Source organism: Erpetoichthys calabaricus, chromosome 6 (genome assembly GCF_900747795.2).
Source record: "Erpetoichthys calabaricus chromosome 6, fErpCal1.3, whole genome shotgun sequence".
In the NCBI taxonomy this organism is placed as follows: Eukaryota; Metazoa; Chordata; class Cladistia; order Polypteriformes; family Polypteridae; genus Erpetoichthys; species Erpetoichthys calabaricus.
The window spans coordinates 126,771,525-126,794,983 of NC_041399.2; the positions used below are offsets into that span (position 1 = coordinate 126,771,525).

Below are 23,459 nucleotides of genomic sequence, written 5' to 3' on the forward strand. Positions count from 1 at the left end.
TCCTGACTAAATCTCCAACTCCATTTGCAGAAATGCAGCCCCAAACGTTCAAGGACCCTCCACCATGCTTCACTGTTGCCTGCAGACACTCATTATTGTACCGCTCTCCAGCCCTTTGACGAACAAACTACCTTCTGCTACAGCCAAATATTTTGACTCATCAGCCCAGAGCACCTGCTCCCATTTTTCTGCACCCCAGTTCCTATGTTTTCGTGCATACTTAAGTTGCTTGGCCTTGTTTCCACGTCGAAGGTATGGCTTTTTGGCTGCAATTCTTCCATGAAGACCACTTCTGGCCAGACTTCTGCGGACAGTAAATGGGTGTACCTGGGTCCCACTGGTTTCTGCCAGTTCTGAGCTGATGGCACTGCTGGACATCTTCTGATTTCGAAGGGTAATAAGCTTGATGTGTCTTTCATCTGCTGCACTAAGTTTCCTTGGCCGACCACTGCGTCTACGATCCTCAACATTGCCCGTTTCTTTGTGCTTCTTCAAAAGAGCTTAAACAGCACATATTGAAACCCCAGTCTGCTTTGAAATCTGTCTGGGAGAGACCTTGCTGATGCAGTATAACTACCTTGTGTCTTGTTGCTGTGCTCAATCTTGCCATGACATGAAACTGTCTTCCGCGACCTCACCTTGGTAGCATAGTTTGGCTGTTCCTCACCCAGTTTTAAGCCTCCTACACAGCTGTTTCTGTTTCAGTTAATGACTGTGTTTCAACCTACGTGTGACATTGATGATCATTAGCACCTATTTGGTATAATTGGTTGATATATACGCTTGACTATAATCCTACAAAATCCCTGACTTTGTGCAAGTGTACCTATAAGAATTGATGCTGGTTTGAAGGTAAAAGGTAGTAACAAATATTGATTTGATTTAGATTTTTCTTTTGTTCTTTCACTTTGCATTTTGTAAATTGATAACAATAAACAATCATTATTTATATTTCTGAAAACATTCTTTGTTTACAGCATTTTTTCACACCTGCCTAAAACTTTTGCACAGTACTGTGTGTGTGCGTGTGTGTGTGTGTATATATATATATATATATATATATATATATATATATATATATATATATATACAGTGATCCCTCGCTATATCGCGCTTCGCCTTTCGCGGCTTCACTCCATCGCGAATTTTATATGTAAGCATATTTAAATATATAGCGCGGATTTTTCGCTGCTTCGCGGGTTTCTGTGGACAATAGGTCTTTTAATTTCTGGTTTGCCCAGTTGATTTCATACAAGGGACGCTATTGGCAGATGGCTGAGAAGCTATCCAGCTTACTTTCTCTCTCTCTCTCTCTCTCTCTCTTGCGCTGACGTAGGGGGGTGTGAGCAGGGGGGCTGTGTGCAGCTGCTTCCTGAAGGACATGCTGCACGGAGCTTCGCATACTTAAAAGCTCAAAGGGCACGTATTGATTTTTTTTTATCTGTCTCTCTCTATCTCTCTTCCTGCTCCTGACAGGGGGTGTGAGCTGCCGCCTTCAACAGCTTTGTACCGGCGGTGCTTCGCATACTTAAAAGCCAAAAAGCCCTATTGATTTTTTTTTTGACTGCTTGCTTTGCACTCCTTTGAAAAGGAAGATATGTTTGCATTCTTTTAATTGTGAGACAGAACTGTCATCTCTGTCTTGTCATGGAGCACAGTTTAAACTTTTGAAAAAGAGACAAATGTTTGTTTGCAGTGTTTGAATAACGTTCCTGTCTCTCTACAACCTCCTGTGTTTCTGCGCAAATCTGTGACCCAAGAATGACATTCTAAAAATAACCATATAAACATATGGTTTCTACTTCGCGGATTTTCCTATTTCGCGGGTGGCTCTGGAACGCAACCCCCGCGATGGAGGAGGGATTACTGTATATATATATATATATAATATATATATATATATATATAATATAATATAGTTTTTCCTTTTTATGTTATTTTTTTATTTCACAAACACATTTCTATTTATTTTTTATATATTAGTTTCAGTTTTTGTAATTATGGTATGGTTATAAAGCTAGCTAGCGAGTATATTTTTGTAACATACTCAGACAGAACTGTACGCTTAATGGGTTTGGATATAAGTTTAATGTAATGTAGTTCTATAGTAACTATATGATTTACTGTCTGGTTTTGTTTTTGTCTGTTAAAAACAATCATAATCAGAGCCAGATACTGAATATGAACAGTTTTATACAATTTAATAATTTTCAAAATATTTTCAATGTCATGTGTCCTGAACAAATGCGCTGACTGTTGGCATGGCTTATCTTTTTCTTTTCTTGCCCAGAATGGGCCAATTTTTTGTTGAATTTTAGGTGATTTTAAAAGGTTTGAGGGTTACTCTAAATGTCTACAGCATGCATGATATCCTGCTCCAAGACGATGCCTGTTAATGCCTTCAATATTGTATTCAAAAATCTCCCATACTGGGCTTTGTTGTTTTCTATCGGCCATATTGATCAATAAATATGTATCGGGCACATAAAATTTATAGAGAGAATTTTGCCACCTGCAGGCCTGAAAAGATATCAAAAATCAGAAAATAGATTCTACTGTGTTCTAACATGTATGGTCATTAAAATCATGGAGGCTTAGGAAGAACAGGACTCTTAGGCTTAAATCAGTGTGCAGACCCCACCTAGCTATATTGAGAGAAACAAAGAAAAACAAGCATGTTGTGTCAAAGTTAGAGGTAGTGAGACTTGAGTAGCTCATGCATAAGAATAGTAAACCCTTAATGAGCAGAGTAAGAGCAGGTAATAGGAGTATGGACAGCCACACAACAACAGAAACAGTATCTGAGATCAGGAACAATATGAACATTTTCTAATCCTGCTTATCAATAGCAGGATCACAGTAATCCTGGAGCCTCTCCCAGCAGCTTTGGATGCAAGGCAGGAAAAATCCCTAGACAGGGTGCCAGCCTATTGCAACAATACTATATTTTGAAATATATTTGACATGGCTGATGATGATAAGCACAGAAAAGAGTATATTATTTCAACTATTTTCAGAGAGACAGATAGATTGAAAAGGGAGAACCAAATATTTTTAAACAATTCTGCCACCGTATTATGTTCATAATATTTTCAGATTTGTGAAAGTATTTATTTGATATTTAGACTTCAGTCTTCACACATTATGCAGTTCACGTCAGCATTTGGCCACTTATTAGTAGAAAATGAAAAAAAGCTTTTGTTTTAGCTGTGTGTTCAACATTTCTTGCCTTGCATTTCCTGTCATCCTACATTTACACAGATCGTTGTAAACACGGAACACACATGAAATGTATGTGTTCCAAATAACTAGATATTATTTGCCCTGTACAATTCAAGACACCTTACACACAGATAAACAGACTTGAGCTGGAAGAACTTTGTGTACAACTAAATCTGCATCGGTGGGTGATGGGATAGCAGGCTGCCTGTGCTGATCGATACATTTGCAAAACAAAAAAAAGATTAAGAGGATTTATAAATGTTGTAGACACAAAAATGCTTAAAAAAAACAAAGAAATTATTTTAATGCATAAAATAAATTGAAATAGAAGCATATGATACCACCTGATTGCAAGGATATTCGAAAGAAGGTAACTGCTAAGTGATGTTTAGGAAAATTCATATTTTTGTAATGATCCTTTTATTTATAAATATTTCAATATTTTATTTTTTTAACTATATGTCTTTAGGAGCTTCAGTTACAGCCATAAGTTTAATCTCCAGTTCCAATGGGATGAAGCTTAATGAAGAAAAAGTTAGCAGCCTTGTAAATCAAACACTGAATTTCAACATAACAGGTAATCTAGGGATTGTAGTGTAATGTAAAAAATGAATTTAAATTGTTTTCATTGAATCTCTGTGTATATGCCATTTTTAAAAATATGAATTTCCAAAATGTTTTTTAGTCTTATCATACACAGATTATCAATTCTTAACCTCAAAATCATAAATGGCGACACAGAACATTGAGTAAGGGTGTTACTGTTTACAAATTTCACTGTTTTGAGTCATTACTTTTCATTTACAGTTGACTGTTTAACATGCCTCAAAAACACAAAGCTCAACATGTGAATTTCCTACAAATGAAACATATGCTGTATAAGTGTATGCATAATATACATGTATGGTAAAGGGGTGTCTGCCTGATCAGGTTGGCAAAGTGCAGAGAAAAGTCCAACAGTAAGAAGCAACATACAAGAATGAAGACTGGAACTTGTCATGCTCGTGTGAAGTTAAGCTTTACTCGGGGAAAGTGCACCAGAAAAAATGGAAGGGTGCCATAGGAAAAAAATTAAGTTATCTCCAGGAGAAAAGATATAATTATGCCATGGACATGTGACAAGAAAGCTGACTCACCCTCTGACCAATAGGCTGCAGAACCTGGGAGAAAAGATATAATTATGCCATGGACATGTGACAAGAAAGCTGACTCACCCTCTGACCAATAGGCTGCAGAACCTGGCCCCAGGTTAAGAGAAATGAGAGCATGTTTATTTTTTAAAATCTGGGATTGACAGGAGGTTGTTTACAAAGTCTTACCCTGAATTGACTGATTTGGTTGAAATTTTTTCATGGTATATTAAAAGGAAAATTAACAGACCTGTTTTGTTTTTCTTTTGTTGTGATTTGTCAATAATAATGCTGTAGCAAGTGGGCTATTTTAAGGCACCCCATCTGTTTTCCTCTCATTGTAGACAAGTTAAAGTAATGTGTGGCTAGCAAGTACCCTATACACCTTGAGTCTAGCCTATAGTGAGGACGAGAGAAATACAAGAGGAGATGGATTCCTCACACCCAAAACAAGTCATGACCGACTGTGCTAGCACAGCTCAAAAGAGAAAGGGGATAGACACTGTATACAGTGCCTGGTAACTAACTAGGTGAGTCTTGTGCGCATGCGTAAAAACACTGTGGACCCCCCCACCCTCTATTTATTTTACCCTATACTGCACGCATTTACTGCATTCCTTCAGATTTTGCACATCACCATCAAAACTCCCATATAAGAGGTAAGATGTTTACACCTAAAATGCTAGTGCCTACATTGACTGTACATTTAGTTCATGATAATATTGCATTTTTATAAGGTGCTGTTTGCGACCTAATCCATTTACGTACACCAAATACTGAAATGCCTACAATTTGTACTGAAACTAATACACTATATAGTGAAACACATACACTGTATACTGAAATACATACATTATACAGTCTGATTTTTATACTGAAGTGCTTACATTACAGTTTATACTGAAGTGTGTACACTGTGTTCTGGAATGTAAATAGTATTTGTTGTTTTAATAAACAGTTATAAAATTGTATTCACTTTTCCAAGGTTTTGCTTCCTCTGCTCATACACTGCATGCAAACAATTACAGACTTGACTGTAAGAGACCTGTAACAATTAAAAAAAATCAAGTGTTATTATTTTGTATGTTTTATGCTGTATACATCTAGTCGTAAACATTATTCCAACTCCCATTATGTGTGACGTTGTACTGAAAATCTCATGACACACATTCTCCTCATAACAGAGAAAAATCTGTTCATTGTTATTTTACAGATATTTTACAGCAGCGTGGCGAATTGCTCACGTACTGAAGTGACTTTAGCTGCAGGTGGAAGTCCCATTTTACTTTATGGTGCCAAGCAGAGTGCAGCAGTCTATTATCCAGCAAAAGTGCAGTGAGGAAGCTGTCAGTTGTTATGGTCCTGCCTTTGTCCAGTCTGATAGCAGTCACGGAACATCATATCTTTGATTGCCGGTACAACAAATAGTTCTGAGCAGGCATCAGCCATAATGCTAATTTTGTGAAAATAATGGAGATAAATGCCATCAACTCGAAGAGGGAGATGCAAGTTCGTTATATCACGTGAACGTCACTGAGAGAATAAAGCTGAATAATAAAAAAAACAAGTGCTAACTTTTACAAGTAGCCAAAATTTACACCGTGTGCTACAGACTCGAATCAAATGTATGTTTTTATTATATTATAGTAATAATAATAATAAATAACAGCTCACTACTCAAAACGCGGAGCGCTGGTCTCAAATCTGGGACCTTTGAGTTACAAGACAGTGGTTCTTACCTCTACACCATTCAAAAACACGAATAAACATTTGAGCTTGGGGTTTTTAACTCATTGACAGCGACATGTAAATCAAATGTTTTTTTTTTTCTTTGGTTATATTCTTGTTTAAAAGCTCATGTGTTTGATATTTGGACTAAAGTCTTCACACATACACTTCATGCCATTTTTTTAGTATAACATGGGAAAAGTTTCTGCTTTAGGTATATGTTCAGCATTTCTTGCCTCACATTTATTTCATTTCATCCTACACTTACCTCGATCTTTGTAGACACGGAACACACATGAAATGCATGTATCCCAAATAATGATATACTGTATTATTTACCCTATGCAAGTCCAGGAACCTCACACACAGATAAGGAGCCTTGGCTTGAGCTGGGAAAAAATTTTTGCTCAAGCTGAGCTCCGTCAAAGCGGGGCATGGGACAGCGGGCTGCTTGCTGCTTGTGCTGATCAACACATTTACAAAACAAAAGATGCTGATGGAGAGGTGCGAAGGGATTTAAGATAGACCAGGATTACATTTTTTTCATAGGCTTCAATTATTCTAAACATTTCTAGCTTAAAAGTAGTGGAAAAAATGTGTTGAGGAGGTGTTATATTTGAAGCTTAATTCCTTGTACGATGCAAAAACACTGAGCGTGAAGTATAAATGGGCCCAAAGGCTGTGCGATTGGCATTGAAACATTTTTGTCCAAAACTATGTTAATTTAGTCCACAATTTTAAAGAATATAAGTGTGGTTGATAAAAGATTTTAATTTGAATGATTAAATGCTTTGCACATATGGATCTGGTGTATTCTATGCATGGCTGCTTTCCATTTCTTTTCTGAAATATTAAGTGAAAGGTCTTTTCCCCACTGTACCCTGGGATCTTTAAAAGGAAGGGACTTTAAAATCTTTATATATACTGTATGTGTGTGTATGTATGTATATATATATATATATATATATATGTATATATAATATGTACACACATACATACACACACACATATATATATACAGTAATCCCTCCTCCATCGCGGGGGTTGCGTTCCAGAGCCACCCGCGAAATAAGAAAATCCGCGAAGTAGAAACCATATGTTTATATGGTTATTTTTATATTGTCATGCTTGGGTCACAGATTTGCGCAGAAACACAGGAGGTTGTAGAGAGACAGGAACGTTATTCAAACACTGCAAACAAACATTTGTCTCTTTTTCAAAAGTTTAAACTGTGCTCCATGACAAGACAGAGATGACAGTTCCGTCTCACAATTAAAAGAATGCAAACATATCTTCCTCTTCAAAGGAGTGCGTGTCAGGAGCAGAGACTGTCAGAAAGATAGAGAGGAAAGCAAACAAATCAATAGGGCTGTTTGGCTTTTAAGTATGCGAAGCACCGCGGCACAAAGCTGTTGAAGGCGGCAGCTCACACCCCCTCCGTGAGGAGCAGACAGAGAGAGAGAGACAGAGAAAAACAAACATCAAAAATCAATACGTGCCCTTCGAGCTTTTAAGTATGCGAAGCACCGTGCAGCATGTCGCTTCAGGAAGCAGCTGCACAGAAGGTAGCAACGTGAAGATAATCTTTTAGCATTTTTAGATAATCTTTTAGCATTTTTAGATGAGTGTCCCTATCGTCTAGGTGTGCGAACAGCCCCCCTGCTCAATCCCCCTACATCAGGATCAGAGAAAGTCAGCGCAAGAGAGAGAGAGAAAAGTAAGTTGGGTAGCTTCTCAGCCATCTGCCAATAGCGTCCCTTGTATGAAATCAACTGGGCAAACCAACTGAGGAAGCATGTACCAGAAATTAAAAGACCCATTGTCCGCAGAAATCCGCGAACCAGCAAAAAATCCGCGATATATATTTAAATATGCTTACATATAAAATCCGCGATAGAGTGAAGCTGCGAAAGGCGAAGCGCGATATAGCGAGGGATTACTGTACACACACACATATTATATATATATATATATATATATATATATATATATATATGTAATATACTGTGTGTGTGTGTGTGTGTGTGTGTGTATAATATATACACACACACACATATATATATTGTGGCACCCGGCTGGGATTCCTACCCGGCCGGGACGCCCGGGGAGACAGGAAGAGGGCTCATACCTCTTCCAGACCACAAGGGGGTGACCGCCCTGGTTGTATTGGGGGCCACGGGTACAGGGCTTAGAAGCTCAACCCTATAGGGGCCCGTGGTCACCACCAGGGGGCATCCCTGTGCCTGATGGACCCTGGACCCCAGCACTTCCGCCCCACCAGGAAGTGCTGGGGGGGAAGAAGAGAGGGAACACCCGGAGTGCTTCTGGGGAGACAGCCGGCACTTCCGCCACACTGGGGCGTGTCGGGTGGAAGATTACCGGTGCACACCTGGAGCACATCCGGGTATGGATAAAAGGGGCCGCCTCCCTTCATTCAAGGGTGGAAGAGGACAAGGTCTGAGAGAAGGAGGCGGTCCGAAGGCATACTGTGGCTTTGGCCTGGACTGTTGGGGTGATTGGTGCTGTGGCACTGGGTTTGTGCACTTATAGACATTGTAAATAGTGTAAATAAACGTGTGTTGGGACTTAAAATGGTGTCCATCTATCTGTGTCCGGGCTGCTTCTCACAATATACAGAAATTAGCCCCAGTTAAAAAATAAAATAACATACAAATAATACATACTGAAAAGTACTTATTTAGTTACATAGTACGTGTTCTATTGAGTAAAACATTGAACCTGACTAATCTTTACATAAAACAGTAGACTTTAACAGTGGTTTATATTTTTCTTGTCTTTTTTGGTTTCTCATGGTACCCCTCTCTTGTACACACAGAGGGATTGATAAATATAACCCTGTTCATTTTCTTATCTTACCATTGCCTTCTGACTGCCCCAATCAACTGTTTTTATCATTGTTGTTTCAGGATTTCATTATCAAAGTGAGTGTGGTGATGTTGATCCACCATATCTAGAACCATACATTTCTGAGTGCTGAATCTTAATATAGTTTTCAAGTTGTTCTGTGTAGTAGGTTGTTATTCTCTCCATTTGCCATCTCTAAATAGGTGCATCTGAGACAGTCAAATTTAATGCTCACTCTATACCATCAGTTGCTCTGTTGTCCATGTGTCTTTGCTGCAGATATTTGGGTGACTCTGACTTGATTAGCAATCATCTTTGTTTAACACTGGAAATATGTATTTCTCTTAAAATGTGCATTGTCTGTTTGCTGTTAAATACTTAGCTAAACTGTTCTAACAAGTATTAAAAGAAATCACCAGTAGTGGTTATCTGTGATGTTACATAGGTGATTTGAAGTAGATACATTCAAAGCTGAAAACTGGTTAAAAAATCTCAACTCTCCATTAGTATCAAAACCTCAAATTATTATTGCTTCATTATACAGTAGGTTTGAACAACTGTCTACAAACAGAGAAAAAAAAATAAGTTGCTAATTACTGTTGTCTTCATATCACATTCTGAAAAACATCATCTCTGTCAGCTGGGGAGGGTTGGGGAGTCATGCTTCTTTCTGCTTCATCAGTTAATTTGTAGTGTGTTTTTTTTCTTGCTTAACCTCTTTATCGTTATGTTTACCCCAAGAAAAATGAGTCAAAAACCTGAAGTTCTTTCGTAAAGAAAAAAGTTAGTATAACAGAAACATGTAAATACCAAACTGTCAACATAAATAGAGTAGAAAAAATGTCTAGTGATCCCTGTTGTAATGATGCAGATTTAGTACACATTCTTCACGTGGTATGTTTTGAGATAGTCACCAAGTACAACCCGATGTTACAATCAGGACAGTAGAAGTGTGTTTCATTGCACACTTCTCTTATATTTTTTCTGTTGCTTGCAAGTGAGAGAGTAGATTGTCATTGCCTGATCTGAATGATTTGCATGCACCTTGTGTTATTTCAGGCAGTTGCTGCAATGTGTACAATGCTAAGGGGCTAATATCTTGCATGTCCTTATACGTGATCGCAGTTATTTTACCTTTTTGTCATACAGCTGTTGTTGCACCTTGGAGAAGGTACACACAACCGAATTCACCAGGCATATCAGAGTCGGTTCGTAAGTAGAGAGCCGTATCATGTATCAGTTTTACTCTCTATGTCAAGATCTGATGACCAATTCACATTGTCATCACTATCACTTAGTTCATGCAATGGTTCAGTTTTAGTTCATTCTAAAACTGACTTTATGGCTTTTTATTTGCTATTGTGTTTTTTTATTGCCGACTCCATTCCACTTATGAATATAGCTGAGTTACTTTAGAGTTACCATAAAGTGGCACAAAGCATAGAAATATATTCATGTTTTTTTTTTTTTGTTTTTTTTTTTGAGCATAATAATATTTCATGCACAAGATGACATACTGTACGAGTTATCCAGGCAAAACACTATATAGCGTATCATTATATGTCACCTTGAATCTGACTCATGATTTAAGATTTAATCATGATTGCATAATTTTCTGAGCTCAAGTCATGCTCTGGGTTAACACGGATTGTTGATTGGTATTGTAAACTTAATGATGATATGCAGGTAGACAATAGTATTGGCTTTTTCAAAAATGGAAGGTTAAGCACTGATTAAAAAAAAAAAAAAAGTAGTGTAATCATTTTATCTCAGATTTACTGCTACATATGGTGTACACAATAAAATGAAGTACATGCTTGGGCAACTGAATCTTGCTGCCACTGTCCGGTTGTCCGAATCTTTCTTCATAGATTGTCAAATATAGTAATATGTAATGATAAGTAAAACAGCCGTGTTTACTTTTGAATGCATAACATCTTGCATGCAAGCTTGCAATAGCAAAACCTGCTAAAAACGGTACTTGAGTTTGGGAGTTTTATACTTTTTTTTTTTTTGGCAACACTGCGTGCACTCTCTGTGGCAGCACATTCCTCATATTCCTCAGAAAAGGGTCCAGAGTAAAAAAATGTCTAAACACAATCCAAGAAGAGACAAGAAAAAAAATGCTGTAATCCAGCAAAACAAGGAATTTGTTATCCCAAAGTGGTTGGAGAGAAAAAAAACAAAAAAACAGCGGTTGCTACCTTTGATGACATGCAGCTATTTTCAATGCTGTTGAGCACTGATGAAATCTACGGGAGCGATTGCACAGGCTGATGGGAATCGTAGGCCCCATGTTGGAGTTTGCCACAAGATTGCAGTTAAAATGGGTTGGTGGTAGTTAATATATATTAAATACCTTTCCTACTGTTCTCACAGCCACAACATCAAGCTGTCACCTGTGCTTTGGAGCACACTTGCTAAATATGTCTTCTTTGAGCTTCGCCAAACCTTCTACCTTACACTTTGCTTCTGCAGCCAGCCTTCATTTGCATAAACCAGCACACCCCATTTCTCTATACGATCACTGTTAGCACTGTAGCGAAAAGGGGATGCTGTGTGTTAGAATGTCCCACTTGTTTCTACATTATTAATGACAAATATCAACAAAAAAATGTGTCAGGTAGTTTTCTTTTTTCCAGTGTCTGCAAATTTCAATCAAATCAAAGCTTTATTGAGATTTTGGGGTGTTCAGTTTTTCTGTTAAGTTGGGGGGTTTAGCCCTAAATAGTGATATATTGAAATGTCTGTCTTAGTGAAAACCTACTGACCTAGATGTAACATCCTATCAAATTTCAGGTTTTTAGACAAATGGGAAATAATGTTTTTGTTGATGAGTGAGTGAGTCAGTCAGTCAACTTTGCATTATATAGATGAAGGTATAAATAGAAATATTTAATTTATACTTAAATGAAGTGTCACAAAAAGATGCAACTGCAAAGCTTTTCCATCAAAGTGCAGCCTACATTATTAATATTTCACAGAATACCTTTTAAGTTATTTTTAACCCATCTTTTATTTTCTGTGCTGCCAGCTAAGGTCACTTCTTGGCATATTTTATTTCTAGGCACTATCTGACACAGCACAATATTTCAACAAACAATAAACACACAATTTTAAATTAACCATGATCTTTCAAGCATGGTTACCAGTGACAATTTGGGGTATAGTCTCAGAGCAATTTCAGTTTGCATAGGATTCTTGTATGTCTCGCAATATTTTGACCGTGGGTTTTTATTTCTCTTCATGTGTGCAGTATATTTGTTTCCCCTAGCAAGCTTGCTGTCAGTATCCAGCTCGCAAAAAGCTACAAAAATTTATTTCATTCAAAAAGTGATCTTTTTAAACATTCATTTCATTTGCATAAATCTTAAACTAAATGGCTTGGTGTATTATCGTAGTCTTTCCCTCTACTTACCCTTTACCTGTTTTCTCAAGGGTAAGTGGTCTACTGTTGCACTTTAAGATGAACACACACATACATAGCTATACGCATACACACAGACCCTAACCACAACAGTGCCCCATGAATGACACAGAAACACACACACACAGATTAACCTTTAGCACTTTAAACCACACAAGTGCTTTAGGAATAACACAGCCTGTCACTCAGCACTTCAAGTGACTTACTTATTATCGGCACGAACAACATACGATGTTTTAATGATATCTCAGACCTAAATATTACTTTTGGTCTACAAGAATACATTTAAACATACAAAGGCTCAGCACTCTTGACTATAGGCCATTTATCAGCCAAGAATACCTACTTTACGTACTGTTCCCTACTATCGAGTGGAGCTCTCACTCGCAGCCTTAATAAACCTCACAGCACAGAGGTAATGGCAAATCTCTGGCTGCGCCAGGTGCTCAAAGAAATCTAACTTATTACTTCAATCACTCTAGACATTAAGACAAAGCATAGAAAGTTAAAAACAGCATATTATTACAAGAATAATAATACCACCAGTGGAACAAAGAATAAAAGAAAATAGGACTGATAGAAAAGTCTGGATATGTATAGTCTTTAGAAAAAGCTTACGAAAAAGTTACAGATGACGAGGATGAATGTTTCAGGGCGCCGTTTGATTTAGCAATCGACTTTCATGAAAATGCTGCTATCTGACGATCCGATGAAAACTGGTCTTTGTTTTCTTCTCTGACGTCGCTCTTCCGTAGTCACTGTTTCTCTTCTTCTGACGTTGCTTTCAAAATGTGGCAAATTTATTATAAAGTTTCATGCCGTGGTTTCACAACACATAATTGTTGCATGCACCTGATTGGCTGGTTGTCAATATGATGGATGAATTTTGCTCAAACTCTTTAATCTCTTTTCCCAGACTGTAAACCAAATTGTTGTCCCAGATGTCCATCCATAAAGTAATCAATATCCTGAGGCATCAGCTCAGTCTTCCTTTCCCAGGCTGTAAAACCATTTTAGCATTATGCTATGAACAACTGTTAAAAAAGTCTGGTGTAAGGGAAGAGGATATGCCTTTTTTATTATAATGCCTATACAAGTGTCCTACTTCTTGTTGGGATTGAGCAAAATATAGAGAATAATTTGTAGATTTTATACACCATATCACTCCACCCCTATTTTGGTCAGACAAACTAAAGATGAATGGTGAGTTGGAAAACAATGTTATTTCTTCTTATAGATCCTTATGACTTTTACAAAGGAATTGAAGAAGGAGGAGAAAATTATGACAGGCCTACAGGTACTTAAAATTTAATATTTCACTAATGTTAGTCAAAGTATTCAAAGTATATATGAATTTTAATAACATGCACTTCTTTCTATAGAAACATAGAAGTAAAAGTGATTTCTGTCATTTAATAATAAAGAAGCATGGTTATTAGCCCTTAAAATTATCAACATTGTCAGTTGCAATACTTGACAAAATTTCAGTCTGGCAAATATAAAGATGCTAAAAATAAATCATTTTTGGGTAAATTCTTTTCTGCGTTTTTCATATGTAATAGTTTTATAAGGAGGCTTATGTTAATTGTGTATGTGCAGCTTTTTATGCGATATACCTCATACTACACATAGTTTAAAACACTCAATGTTAGCACTTATTGTAGTAATTGTGTTAAGTATTGATTAGACTCCATCACTATTTTAATGGCAGGTAGTATTTATTATTCTTTATAGTATGATTAACTTTGTTCTCTACAGGTGGAAGTTTTAATAATGCTGATGGTGAATCCATATATGATTCAAGTAAGGGAGGAGGAAGCAACCTTATAGATAACAGCAATAACCCATCTGTTGGTCCTCTTACTTCTACTCTGCTTGACTTAGACAGGAGACAAATTGATAATAGTAAGTATCAGTGATGATCATACACATACAGTATGGTGTCATAAGTACTTTGTCACAAAAAAATGGTTTGGGGCAGCCACCCGTATATTATTCCTGGCTGCAAATGGATAATTAAGTATCGATTTTGTACAGATTGAACTCCAAAACTGAACTGATTTGCTGGCACAAAGATGGTAGCTTTAAAGGAGAGTAGAGAAAGTGACTTCATCATTGGGGCCTAGAAGTGGTGTAGTTGGGGCCCAAGGCTGGAAGTGACATCATCGGTGGGGCCGGGGCTGAAAGTAATGTTATTGGGTCCGGAACTGGAAGTGACGCCATCGGTGAGCCTGGAACCAGAAGTGGCGTCATTTAAGCCGGAAATGGAAGTGACGTCATTGGGGCCAAGCAGAATTTCTCGTAACTGGTTTGCAAAGAAGTGAGAGGAAAAATTAGTGCAATTTTCCACCTCTTGGTCTGACATGAATTACTCTCATTCAGGCCCTTTAACTGCCTCCCATGTGTTATAAGGACCCCCAGAACCCCCATACCCCCCAAAAGCCCAGCCGAAACAAGTTCGGCATTGCTGACCAAGTAATCGCGAACCTGAGAAAGTTCATCGACGTTGGCATGTAGAGAGCCTCATCAATGAACAAGTAAAAACTTGTATGGCTGTAGTTCAAGAAACCACCTGGGGCCTCATGTAGCAACGGTGCGTACAGACAAAAATGTTGAGTACACCCTTTTCCACGCTCACATCATGATGTATAAAAACTAAACATGGTGTAAAGCCACGCACATTTTCACGCCAGCTCAGTCCCTGCCGTACGCAAGTTCTCTGCTCAGTTTTGCAAACTGGCAGTACCCAGCATCAAAGCAGTGCTTTTCTTCCAGTGTGGTCTCCCTTTCTTTTTTAGATCCACATCCCTGACGCGGCTTTATCAAATACACTGAAATTAACCGCATATTATTTATTAGTTTAAGGCATCTGATTGTAATTAACCTATAACAATATAATGGTCCACGGGATGGCCAAACTATTCCAAATACCATAGCTGCTTTAGCGTTATTACTCTCACTGCAACAGTCAGAGTATTTATCCCACTGTATCTGAGTGTGTACAGCAGCTGATTGGAAAGAGAATTATCGGTATACAGTATCAAGCACATGCTGTCTCAGCCATGCGCACAGTCTATTGAACTGCACTCATACAACAAACGCTTCAGAGCATTTCCTGTAGGGACATTGCGGTTCAAAAACAGTTTCATCCCAAGAACTATAAACACACTCAATCAGTCCATCAAGTACTCCTTGTAGGACTGTTTATAAATATAATTACCTCACTGTAAACTTGCGATACAGTTATAATATTGCACAGCCTGAGCCACTTTATAAAGTGCAAATTTACATATGAGGACACGATGAGTGACGAGCTGGCGCCCTGTTCAAGGATTGTTCCTACCTCACGCTGTATTCTTGCTGGGACTGGCATGACACTGGATGGATAGAATAATTAAACATGTACTACAAAGATATTTTAATGTTCCTTAAAAGTTTTGAAGAATTGGCGTTCTAAGCTTACAGATGGCTTGACATCTATTACAGAGCTGATTGTGTGACGATTGGGTACTTGGAGAAAGAAAAGGAAGTACGTTTGAAAGAGACAGTATTGCTGCAGTAAATTATTTCATTGAAGGTCACGCACAGCACAGCGAGCATCTTGCAGGAGGCAGGAACAATCTCTGGACAGGGTGCCAGCTCGTCACTATCACTACGCCACTGTGTTCCCATGTTTAATAACATGCTTTAATGCATATCATCATGAAAATTATATCAAGTATACATCTTAGTATTTAAATTGTTCAGCGAGCTGTGATATCGTGAATGTAATGGATTCTGTGTCCTGTTGGAGGAAGAGAAAGCCCGTTTAAGAATCACGTAGTGATTCACACACACAGAGCACATAGAAGAACACATACAATACAAAGCATTTAATGTGCTACTTTAGTTACGATGGTATTTGAGAAACTAGTAAATTAAATGATTTTAAGATGAAGGTTATGATGTTCTACTTTAATGACGAAATAAACTACGTGATTAAAGAGGAAATCTCAAGATTACAGTTCCATGCTTTTTTTCCCCACTGTGTGCCTATTTTTTTTTCTTCTTTTCTCTGTACTCTAATAAGCTTTCATATGAATCTTGGACGGTATGCTAGGACTCGCCTTTTCACTGCGACTTTGATATCTGACAACTTCTTTTATTTATTTCGGGCACTGTGCGATTTTGTGAACTTGAACTTTTGAGTTTCTCCGACACTCTATGTCACTCAATCAACTTCCTTTTGTTGTTTATACCACTGTTTAAACCAAGAAATAGTGTTTTTCCTTGCCTCCACTTGGTATTCGGTGAAACTCTTCTATTTTCCCCCGTGTTTTTGCCATTGCCTTTTCACAGAACGCTGAACTTAAGTGCTATTTATATTGATTTGCGTATTCAAAGAGGCATAATTCTAGGAGGAGTTGGGGAGTTGCGGCAGGTGCGTGCACGTGTGTTACTTTTCATGCTGACCAGGATTTATGTAGCGGAAGAACGTGGAAGTTGGTGTATGCACAGATTTATACATCTGGATTTTTTTGTGCGTACGCAAATTTCCACTTTTGTCCGTACGCCATCTTTTAGTGTGAATTCTATGCAATGCATGATGCCCCTGGTGACCTGCGGATTCGATCCCTTGTGTAGGGCCATCCAGTGTAAATGTGCATGATCCGTAACAATGGTAAACTCACGGTTAACTTTTTTAGCAATCCTTCGCAACTGATTACCCAGGTGACGGACCTGTACCAACGGGTTTCTTCGTGGATACATGTTAAATTAATCTTCATTTTTAGCCACTATTGCGGTAGCACATATCGGTGGGCAACAATGGAAATGTTGCTGCCGGAATTGAATAAGACCTTGGTTTTAAATCTATTTATAATCACCACTCCTGTATGCTGAATCGCCAGGGGACTTGTCAGTGCACACCACCCTTCCTTCCCTCTCCATCTGCATTCCTCCTCATCCCCTATTAGGTTGCACATCCGTGGATTTGGGGACTTCGGTGCAGGCTCTGGTTAGTAGTGGGGAGGCGAAATATTTAGGAATGTAAGTTTGGCTAAAGGACCGTTCTATCCTCTCAGATTTTGAGGCTGTCCAAGTTATGAGCTGTACCATGTTTTGAAATTGTTGTCCCCAGACCGGCTGGGTGAAATATTCTGGAAGGTTATTTAACACTAGAATTACCGGAGCCAACAAAAAAACTCGTAAATCCGGCCCACCTTAAATCCCTTCGCACCTCTCCGTCAGCCTCTTTTTGTCTTCTAAATGTGTTGATAAGCCCAAGCAGCAAGCAGCCTGCTATACCATCCCCCCCACCACCTCAGAACAGGCAAGAAATTCTCCCAGTTCCTGCCTTGATTGATTATCTGGTAGTGAGCTACTCAGAATTGTAAGGGGAAATAATTTGATGTGTGTTTTGTGTCTACAACAATCTATGTAAACACATTTAAACAGATATGTTTTTCATGTTTTAGTAATAAATAACAAAATGTAGACATGAAATGTATAATGTGTGAAGGCTGATGGGCAAATATCAAATAAACACTTTCACAAAAGGTGCAAGTACAATACGACAGTTTCCTCCGTGGTGCAGCGGTATGATCCGCTGATTTATAATTTGAAGGTCGTGAGTTCGAAACCAGCTCCCTGGCGAATTTACCGTTTTGAGTAGTGAGCTGCTCTTATTGTTAATATTATACAATAAAAACATACAATTGATGTGTGGCTGTAACAGCCGGTGTAAATTTATAGTACTTGTAAAAGTTACTGTTTTTTTTCACTTTTATTCTCTGTCACAATCACGATACAACACCCCCCAAAGATCTGACATGGTTACTTTTTATCCAAAACTGGGAAAAACTGTAGATGTGAGTGGTGTTTTGAGACAATGGAACTGGAAATTCTCTGATCTGGAGGAATAAAAGCTGACACACAAACGCTGGTGAATCTGCCTACTTCGTATCTCACCATCACTTGAATTTTTTTTATTCAGTTTTATTGAGTACTCCTGCTTATGCTGAATTAGTATGCACCTTATGGTCCATGATGTCAAAGCCGCACTGACAAAAAAACAGAGACATAGGTATATAGGATATTTAGAATAACTCATTTTACAATACAATACAATTTATTTTTGTATAGCCCAAAATCACACAAGAAGTGCTGCAACAGTTTTAACATGCCCTGCCTCTTGACAGCCCCCCAGCCTTGACTCTCTACGAAGACAAGGAAAAACTCCAAAAAAAAAAATGGAAGAAACCTTGAGAAAGGCAGTTCAAAAAGAGACCCCTTTCTCTGTTTCTGCCCTAAACTTAACCGGGAGCCAGTGTAAGGATTTAAGAACTGGAGTTATGTGTTCGTATTTTCTTGTTCTTGTAATAATTCTTGCAGCAGCATTTTGGATTAACTGGAGGCTATATATAGAATAGTTTGAACATCCAGTGAACACCGCATTGCAGTAATCAGTCCTACTAGAAATAAATGCATGAATGAATTTATCAGAATCCTGTTTATTTATAAAGCGCCTTAATTTCCCAACATTTTTAAGATGGAAGAAACATGATTTGGACAACTTTGTAATATGGGCTTTAAATGACATGCTACAGTCAAAGATAACTCCTAGATTGCGGGCTGATTCAGTAAAATTAATGGTGATTCCAACTGAGTTAAATGATGACAAAATATTGTTGTGATCAGCGTTATTCCTTCCAACAATTAACATCTGTGTTTTATCGGTGTTTAAAGACAAGTAGTTCTCATCCATCCTCTCCTTTAATTCACTAACACAACTAATTAAAGACAACATCGGAGAAACTTAATTTGATCTAAATGAAAGGTTTAACTGGGTGTCATCTGCATACAAGTGAAAATTAACATTGTTTCCTAATGATAGATCCCAGTGGAAGCATGTAAAGTGAAAACAGTAAAGGTCCCAGTACTGAGCCCTGCGGGACACCATATCTCACTTCTGTGTATAATGATGGAGTACTGTCAGCACATTTCTGTACATATTGGAATCGATTTGATAAATAAGAACTAAACCAAGCAAGCAGCATGCGATTTTATGACCTGTATAGTACATTTCGGAAAATATTGTGGCACTGATGCAACATTATTCATATTTTTTTGATTTTGCCAGTGTCCACTTTTGGGTGCATGGTGGTGTTTCTTTTGTACTCCATAACATGCAGAGGAAAGAATAGTACAGAGAGGTCAGTTCCGCACTTTATGCAATCATCAGATTCAAATGTTAACAGTTCCCACACACCCAGGGACCGTCCTTTCTACATTTACAACATGTGTACCTGTTGCAATGTACACACTTCTCTCTGTGCTGTGGGTACTATTACACTGAAGGGGCTGGGGAAGCGGCAGTCTTGGAACAGAAGCTTGTCGATGTTGCATCCTCTTTTGCTTTATCCATCGCCTTTTCTTGTAAGAAGCGACGACAAAGCTCCTCTGCAAGGTGAGCCATGAACACAATTCTTTTCTCAGTGGCCCCCGTGCATACTTTGCACAGTACATTTGTGTTGATCTCCGCCAAGTCAAGAGTGTTATAGTGCAAGCAACCAGCCACCTGTGTGCTTCTGCTCGAACTGGGTAAAAATGAAAGCAACAAATACAGTATATGTGACATTTTGAAGAAATCATTTTATCACCTGAATAGTACCAGTCGGAAAATATCGTCTCACTAATGCAATATTATTTGAAAACGAAAATGTATGGCATTTCTAAAACTTAGCTCTTTTTCAGGTTTATTCTCTTAGTAACATTCACCCTCTCCCTCCACCAACAACCCCCACCCCCACCCCCACCCCTTCTCATCGGATTCTAACTAAAAGCGCCAGTATAAATTCCCACCCGATCTGATGCTGTTCTTGGTCTGGCATGGATTTACTCTCATTCAGGTCGTTTAGCTGCCTCCCCGTGTACATATGTGACAATGGTAAAACCAGTTCAGTATTTTATGTTCACTTTATTCAACATGAAGTTGCAATAAATCTTCTTTCTGTTAGAAGCACCTCTTCAGCTAAAGAAATGCAGGAAACTTAGTAAATTTGAAAATGAAAATTGAAGTCCCAGATTGGAAGTAGCTTGTATTATGGACCTGTCTGAAAAGAGTTTTGTTACACCTTTGTGTAGTTATGAGATTAAGAAAAATTTAAAAGGAACCAATAGGACAAAACATGAGCTTTTTCTTAAGCTTTAGATATATCCATGTGTATGTTTTATTTAGGAGCCAACTTTATTAATTCATTGACAGATACTGCAGCAGGATTGTAGTTGAGGTATTTGTGACACATTTGTTGGACATTAAATTTAATTTACATGCTTCACAAACCCAGTAGGATTAAACGTAACAAGGAACAAATTAATGCACAAAGACTTGCTTCTTGCCTTACCTGTCTGCGTCGTCTTGCTCTATAAAAAATCCAGTCCTGCTACTGATTTATTAACAAAGCACAGCATATTTCTGCTTGTATAGACTGGTTATTTCTAAGTTTCTTTTCTTCATTGTTTTGTTTCTAATTCATTCTGGGGTCTTATTACTTTCGACAACTGAAAATGAACATTATTGTCATACGAAATGGCCAAAGAGTTAAACATAGTTCCTCATTTCCAATTCATTTCCAATTCACCTAATATTATAGAAATATTGTCATTAATGTTTTGAAAATATAGATAATACTATATTCGTGTTTTTTTAATTTCACCTTGGACCCTTGTGCAGTGGAGCTATTTTACAGTTTTTCTATGTTGTTAAATACTTACTGTATAACGTGTAATTCACCCTAAACTGCCTTCAGTCCATATTCTGTGTATTTAATTAAATACTGATTTTAAAAGAGGATTGGAATCCACATGCTTACCCCCCATTATTGATTGACTTTATCAAGTTACGTATGTTAATCCTCACTGTTTAGAGATATTTTGTACAGTTGGAGCATTGACAGGTTGGATTTGCTCAGAGTTATATAGCAAGGCAGAGGTGGTAACTTATCCTTCGCCCTTGGTTTAATGACTTAGCAACTGTGTAATACTATTTATAGCCAAGGCTTTAAAGATAGTTCTTACTGATTGTATTTATTTATTAATGTTTATAGTTTTTGTTTGTTTTTTAATGTTTACAATTATTAACATTTTTATTTAACTGTGTTTTAGAATTTCTAATATCCTGTTTAGTCTCGCTGTTCTTTCATGTTTTGTGTGATTATTGCTGTGCTTATTTTCATTATTATATGACTGCCTTTAGCTGTTCCCTTCATTTTTTACTATTCGTAGAAGAGAGCTGTTAAGCTCTTCTCGCTTCTACTTTTCAGCATTATATTTTTTTATTATTGTATGTCACACACCTTTTTTATTGAATTTATTAAAAGCAAGTAACATTCCATAAAATAAAGTCAAACTCCGTCAATCCCCCACCCAAGAGAAAGAAAGGATGACCTAGAGCCTGAGTAGAAAATAGGGAAAAGAAACTTTTTGCCAATAGAAATGCTTATTTTAAGATGTTATTGATTAGATCCTGCCATTTTAAATACATAAAGTGAGAATTAGATTTTTTTTTTTTAACCAATTTCAAATAGTATAATAACATCAGTTGAGCAAGATAAGACTATGTGCTAGTAGTGAAGTAAAGGCAAATACAGTTTGTTTGTCCTTCTCCACTTTAAGCCCATCTGGGAGTACACCTAACATTCCTGTTATTGGATTAGGAGTGATCGTGTTATACCAAGGCTGTCTGATATTTATTCAAAGATTTTGGTCCAGAATGATGTTAATTTTATATATATATATATATATATATATATATATATAATTAATGTGTGTGTATATATATATATATATATATATATATATATATATATATATATATCCATTTTCCAACCCGCTGAATCCGAACACAGGGTCACGGGGGTCTGCTGGAGCCAATCCCAGCCAACACAGGGCACAAGGCAGGGAACCAATCCTGGGCAGGGTGCCAACCCACCGCAGATATATATATCTATACATATTAATAAAAGGCAAAGCCCTCACTGACTGACTGACTCACTCATCACTAATTCTCGAACTTCCCATGTAGGTGGAAGGCTGAAATTTGGCAGGCTCATTCCTTACAGCTTACTTACAAAAGTTAGGCAGGTTTCATTTCGAAATTCTACGTGTAATGGTCATAACTGGAACATATTTTTTGTCCATATACTCTAATGGAGGAGGCGGAGTCACGTATCGCGTCATCACGCCTCCTACATAATCACGTGAACTAAAAACAAGGAAGAGATTTACAGCACGAGTCAAACGCGGGAACAAAGGTAAATGACGTTAATTTTTGACTGTCTTTTAATACTGTGTAAGCATACATATTAACACGTGCAATTAAACGTGTGCATTTACGGGGTGATTTCTCAGGCTTAAAAGCTCGCCTTTTATCAAACGCGGGAACAAAGGTAACTGACGTTGTTCACTGTCTTTTAATACTGTGTAAGCATACATATTAACACGTGCAATTAAACGTGTGCATTTACGGGGTGATTTCTCAGGCTTAAAAGCTCGCCTTTTATCAAACGCGGGAACAAAGGTAACTGACGTTGTTCACTGTCTTTTAATACTGTGTAAGCATACATATTAACACGTGCAATTAAACGTGTGCATTTACGGGGTGATTTCTCAGGCTTAAAAGCTCGCCTTTTACTAAAAAGGTAAATGCAAAACTATTTTTAATCATTCCATGATCTGCTTCTCACAACTGAAGGCACCGTGGCTGATGGTAAATGACGTTAATTTTTGAGTGTCTTTTAATACTGTGTAAGCATACATATTAACATGTGTAATTAAACGTGTGCATTTACGGGGTGATTTCTCAGGCTTAAACACTCGCCTTTTACTAAAAAGGTAAATGCAAAACTATTTTCAATCATTCTATGATCTGCTTCTCACAACTGAAGGCACCGTGGCTGATGTTACGTCACTTGCTGTCCAACCATAAGCGTTACCTGGTAGGTAACCGGACACTCACTTCACTCCCTTACGGGAATCGAACCTCTGAGGTTTTCTTTTGTTCTTAATTAAAATTTAAAAGCAATACTTCACCGCTGCTAAGCCCCTGT

General features: G+C 37.8%; 1 protein-coding gene across 1 annotated transcript in view; it reads left to right on the top strand.

The window, feature by feature from the left end:
- LOC114642973 (uncharacterized) overlaps positions 1 to 23,459 on the top strand; it is a 273,815-nt gene that overhangs the window by 215,430 nt on the left and 34,926 nt on the right. The window contains exons 27-29 of the mRNA XM_051928772.1: positions 3,692 to 3,799; positions 13,610 to 13,669; positions 14,131 to 14,277. Of these exons, the coding sequence (XP_051784732.1) occupies positions 3,692 to 3,799; positions 13,610 to 13,669; positions 14,131 to 14,277 (315 nt within the window). The remainder of the gene's footprint in view (positions 1 to 3,691; positions 3,800 to 13,609; positions 13,670 to 14,130; positions 14,278 to 23,459) is intronic.